The following is a 6,000-nucleotide window of genomic DNA, read 5'->3' as shown; positions in this document are numbered from 1 at the left end:
TGCCCTGTGGGTGGAGTATGGGGCACTGTGCAAAATTCTATTACCAACTATAATCTCCCTGAAACTAGTTTTCAAAAGTAGGCAAGTATGTTTTAAACCCATCAAAATTCCAGTAGATGGTCTCTGCCACCAGTGATTTTCTTTTATAATCAAGCAAATTGTAGTGATTTCAATTCGATTGGAAAAAATGTAATATTCTAAATATTAGAACTTATTTATTTCAATGAATTACCTATTAGCAAGTACCGAGATCTTGGGCATGACCAGTGAGCCGACCAGGAGGCGTTACACAGCGCACCAGCACAAGGCTGATGTGTGCTGTGAGGCTCTGGTGAGGACACTGGAGTGTGAAGCTTTCATTCCACCACTCCAGCAAGTGAGATGTTAAAAATGTTAATACATGTCATCTGAGTTCCTCCCTGCTTCATGTCTTTACTGAGCATGACCCCCCCCACCCCACTAGGGCAGGGTTGCCGACCCTCCCGGAATTTCCGGGAGTCTCCCGAAAATCGGGTACCCCCTCCTGGCCCACCGGAAGGGTGGGCAACCCTCCCGGATTCAAGGGGGGGACCCCCGCTGACCCCCGGATTGCGGCATTAAAATGCCGCAATCCTCGGGTCTCAGAGGAGGGGGCGGAGCTAAAACGGCACAATCGCGTCATTATAGCCCCGCCCCCTCCACGGAGATCATTGAATTCGCTGCTTTACCAGCATGGGGGCAGGGCTTAGTGATGTCACTTGTAAGCCCCGCCCCCTGAGCAGCTGCTGAAACTCTCCTCTCCGGGCTTCTCCCGGAGAGGAGAATCTTAAAGTCGGCAACCCTGCACTAGGGTGACCAACTCATCCCTTTAATCCTGGACACATATTAATTACACAGGTTCTGTGGCTGGCTTTCACCTGGTTTTAAACTGCCACACCTCCATACTCCATTTCACCTGGTTTTAAACTGCCACAGAACCTGTGTAATTAATATGTGTCCCGGATTAAAGGGATGAGTTGGTCAAAACACACACAAACAAACACACACACACACACACACACACACTTTTTCATGTGTAGATCCATTGCCAATAACAAGCTTGTAAAGTGTTACCAATTTGTGGAGTATCCACAGATTGGCCAACTAGGATGGTTTGCCAGTGGGCCGGTCCCACAGCCCTCTTGGCATGCCGGATTCATAGTCCCATGGGCTAGTTGTTGTGCACAGAAACAGGAAGCTGCTCTGGCTAGCAGCCACAGTCACCCGTTCGGCACCAGCAGTATATACAATCTGCGGTGCCATATTAAAAGTTAACTAACAGTGCTGCTGCTCCCTCCCAGTATCCCAGAATGCAGCAAGCGGAGCAGGGAATTCTGGGAGCAGCTATGTGAGAGGACAGAGGGGCTTATTTTGGTTCACTCCTTCTGGCAAATTTCTTCTTGAATGGACAAAACCATGTGCACTGCAGGGGGGAAGATGTAAAATGTGCAGAGAGTTAGATTTGGGTGAGTTATTTTGTTTCTGTGCAGGGAAAATACTGACTGCTTTATCTCTGCACAAGTAGCATCTACCCCACCTGCAGTGCACATGGTTTTGTCCATTGAGAAGGAATTTGCCAGAAGGAGTGAACCAGATTAACCTCCAGAGTATTAAGCAGCCTCAACCACCCATGTGGAGATCTGTCTGCTGCTGTGTAATGGCCCCAGAGCTACCTGATAAACCTCCGGGCCCAATTCAGAACCGTTCAGTTGGGTCCGAAGTCGGCGACCATGGAATGACTTCTGTCCTCTTCGGTCACATGCGAGGGGATGTGTTCGCATGGGAGGTGGGGTGCGGACGTTCGGCCAGGAGGCGTTTCAGGGCTCGCTAAGCAGCAAACGACCGCTGCTTAACGAGCCTTGCTGAATCTAGTGAGTTAGCAAACTGCGGAGGAGCTTTAATGCGATACATGGGGGCCGGACGGGATCCCGACAGGCATTTACCCGACGTCGGGATCACGACTGTCAAATCACCGACAGCCGGGTACCCAATGGCCATTGGCTATTTTCCCTCGTGGAGGTCCACGACCCCCATAGAGGGAGAATAGAATAGGTGGCTTGCGTAGTGTAGCGAGCCACCGTGCCCACAGCGTGGCGAGTGCAGCGAGCCCGCAAGGGGCTTAGTTGCGCTCACCATGCTGTCTGGGTCCGGCCAGTCGGGATTCCGGCGTTGGGCTAATGACTGTTGGGATCACGACTGTCGGACCCCTGTACCACACCCCATATACTATCTCTGGGCAAATCCGAATGGAATCTATTCACAGAAGAGAACCGGTGCATCATATGTGTGTGTGTAGCCAGATCTTCATGCTATGACTCATGCGTACTCACACCTTGCACCCAGCATAGGGCAGCTGTGAGTACCAAAACTAACGGGGATGACTACAAATTTGCAAATAGAAACAGTGCATCTGTCTGAAGATCTATGTATGTGGCATTAGCATTCCATTAGCAAACTATCCACATTCTAAATGCAGACATATACAAAACCAAAACAAGTGCATTAACTGCACTGAATGCAGCTGTTACTTTTAATATGATTACTTTGGCTCACTTTGGTGCGAGAGAATATGGAAACAGGAAAGTATCAACCAATAAGCTTCTGTTAATTTTAGAGACTGTGTTGACAAAATGACAGAAGCTGTCTGGTTAATAATAATTTTATTTATATAGGGCTCTTTCTCCAATAGGACTCAAGGCGCTTAACAGAATGATTGTTTGTGTTGGGGGTTACCCACTGCGCTGTCAGTCAGTACAATGAATATAATACAGTACAGGAACAATGAAGTACATAAAAGCTTTTCATAAAAATACTTAAGGGACTGAAGGAAACGCTTGAGTAAATAGGAAAGTCTTGAGTCTGTTTTTGAAGCATTCTAGAGTGGGGGACTCTCGAACTGTGCGGGGTTAGTACTTTATCTCTCTCCAAGGTTTGCTACATCTCCCCCAGGAGCAGCAGACCTCATTGACACTGACAGCTTTGTATATTATGGTACAGTCACTGTGCAGGAGTACTAGAGGATGCCTTTGGGCACTCTGTAGTCAGTGCCATCACTGCCATGTACACATGCAGCGTCTACAGGGGAGGCGGCGGCTCTTCTTTCACTTTAAGGCGTTGGGTGACTCAGCAGCAGACACTTGTCCCTCGGCGGCTGCCGTCAGCGGCGTAGTGTGCTGGGGAAGGTCGGGTGGCAGAGGTTACAGCTGCACCACGTGTGTCAGTCAGTGCGAGGAGGAGAGCGGCCGCCGGCTCTGTCCTTCCAGCAGCAAGATCCGCCCCCCAGTACAGGCAGAGGACATGGTCAGCAAGACGGAGGAGCCCGGCGTGCAGAGCCCCCCTGCCCCCGCTCACTGCCCCGATAGGAGGTCGGCGCCCTGCTGCGGGAATGGTACGGTGTCCTTCATCTGTGTGATTCTGCTCCTTATACTGTACATTGCATAATATGCATTCCGTGCCGCAGCATAGATGAGTGGAGAGTATGACATAGACCATGTGTTATCTGTGCAGGGGTTTTGCACAGCTCATCTGGCTGGTGTGTGATGAAGCACCCGGGGAGATGTACTACAGCCTAACTACAGAGCGGTAAAGTGGAGAGAGATAAAGAATCAACAAATCCGCTCCTGTCATTTGTGTTTGAAATATGACAGGAGCTGGTAAGAGGTTTATTGCTCTGCACTTTATCACTCTCCAAGGCTAGTACATAGAACCCTGTATAGCATCACAAAGGACTCTGTGTACATTGCTTAGTAGCACAGTTATACAACCAGCGCTGTGTAGCAGAGGCTGATCCTGATGATGTGTTATTGGATGTTGGCTGCTGTGGTGTGTGCATGATGGCTGCCTGCAGTGTCTTGTGTATGTACAGTAGAAGTACTGAAGCTAGTGTAAATGAAACATGCAGAACACATGGGTACTAAACTAGTGTAGTAAGCAGGGAGATAGTGCCACAGGCTTTGCTGCCCCCTGCTTATGCTGAGACAAACTGCTTCTGCTGCCATGTTCTGTCCCAGCCCGATCCTTATTGTGTCCCCCTTCCCTGTGCGGAAACTATTGTCCTTGGAGGGAAGGCCACATACACACATACTGTGCCCTTGTGCAGTGCACTCTTCCTGCCTATTCCCTTTGACAGCCCATGGCTGTGATTACACTGGCACACACAGCAGCTTGCCCTTGGTGGGCACAGCAGAGCACATCGCTGGTCATTGCAGTGGCACTGAGCTAACTGCAAGCAGGCGGCTGCTGCTGCTGCAGCACTTGTAGAGGGTGCTGAATGAGGCTGACATGTACCCAGTCTGTACCTCCCTGGCCTCACGGTTTATCTGTGTGGTAATGTGCTGCAGACACTTATTAATTCTGTATACAGATTTATTGAAAATCCAAGAAATGAAATCGGGAATATAACCTCCGGTAGTGCTCAGCCAGGAGATTACTTCACTTTTCTAAAATCACTATGGATGATGATGATTATTATTATTATTATCTACAGCAGTTGTTTTATGTTTCAGGCCTGTGTAGTAATACATGAACTCAGGCTGCACCATTGGATTCTCTTAGCTACCCAGTGATGTCTGTGTGTAACTACAGTTCCCAGCATGCCTTGTCAGCCTGTGTCTGGTAATGTGTGATCATGTGGTGCTGGAGGTGACTGGCTGCTCTGGGCACTATGGGAACATGTAGTGTACACACACAGCAGCTGACATACTTCCTGTTTAAAGAGCCTTAATCAAGGTCACCTTCATCAGACCATACCACTTTCTTGTGGGGGTGTATGTTTTCCTATTTCTGTAGCACCATCAGGCGTATATACACCAGTGTCCCAGGGCATGTGGAAGGCTGCTGATTTATTGATGTATTAAATGTAATACCAATATGATATTCTAGCTTGGTAGGTCACCCGAGCAGTCTTTCATGGGGAAAAAAAGAACAATCCCCCTAAATTTCTGTGTAAATGGTTGTGCCCCAGAACCCCGGATGTTATTGAACGCCATGTTGTGTTTGGCTGAGGGAGGGTGTGTGGGATCAAGTGAAAAGCAAGGAAGGCTTGCAGGCTCATTAACTCATCATGTGCCTTATTGATGGCAGTTCCAGAGTATGTGTGTGTGTGTGTATATGTGTATGTGTATATATATATATATATATATATATATATATAATATATATATATATATATATATATATATTCTCAATGTTTGTGTTCCAGTTCCCACTGCATACCCCCTGATTTTTAGGCATTTGGGGCCAGATGTACTAGGCTTCAATAGTGATAAAATGGAGAGTGATAAACAGCCAGCCAATCAGCTCCTACCTGCCATGTCACAGACTGTGTTTGAATAATGTCAGGTAGGAGATGATTGGTTGATGGTTTTTACAATCCATTTTATCACTTTTGAAGCTTAGTACATCTGACTCTTAAAGCTAAGTCTGAGCAAAATGGCTACTATTGACATTGAAGGTTGCACTTGCCTTTTAGTAGTGCTAAAGGTAGAATGGTGATATTTTTTTTAATTCTCAAAGTTAAGATCAGAGGGAGGTAATACATGTATGTTGTTTTCTGGCTATGGTGGTACTACAACTCTCAATATGCTCTGCAAGTCTCTGATCTAAAGTGGACATCTACCCAGCATTGGTTGAACTGAGGACAATGGGTCAGTTCAATTGTGAATTTTGTAGTGCAAACGCAGTGCTTAAAAATAACAGACGTTGTGACTTATATTCATGAAGCGTGCTTTCACTATTCTCATACTTCAGTAGCGAATGAGCATTTGCGAGAGTGCAGCAGTGTACAGCATTAATACTATGCTGCATCGCCTGGGAGAAGTACATGAAACTCACCCTGAGTGGCTGGATCACTTCTGTGTCATTTGTGCCTGTTCCTAGATTTACAAGATAACCGCTTTACAGACATCTCCTGACCGTGTTCTCATGAATGCCCTATTAAAATCCTGATTTATACAGGATACCATCTTGACATTGTTTCCAGGC

The 6,000-nt window shown here is 47.2% G+C and overlaps 1 protein-coding gene across 1 annotated transcript in view; it reads left to right on the top strand.

Annotated features, from left to right (window-relative positions):
- The first annotated feature begins 3,143 nt into the window (after positions 1-3,143).
- The window catches only part of CLUH (CLUH binding protein of NUMT mRNA), a 47,626-nt gene continuing 44,769 nt past the window's right edge, over positions 3,144-6,000 (top strand). The window contains exon 1 of the mRNA XM_083172234.1: positions 3,144-3,406. Within this exon, the coding sequence (XP_083028360.1) occupies positions 3,316-3,406 (91 nt within the window). The 5' untranslated portion in view covers positions 3,144-3,315. The remainder of the gene's footprint in view (positions 3,407-6,000) is intronic.

Source organism: Crinia signifera, chromosome 2 (genome assembly GCF_055691185.1).
Source record: "Crinia signifera chromosome 2, ASM5569118v1, whole genome shotgun sequence".
In the NCBI taxonomy this organism is placed as follows: Eukaryota; Metazoa; Chordata; class Amphibia; order Anura; family Myobatrachidae; genus Crinia; species Crinia signifera.
The sequence above is the reverse complement of the archived record's forward strand: the minus strand, read 5'-3'. Positions and strand labels throughout refer to the sequence as shown.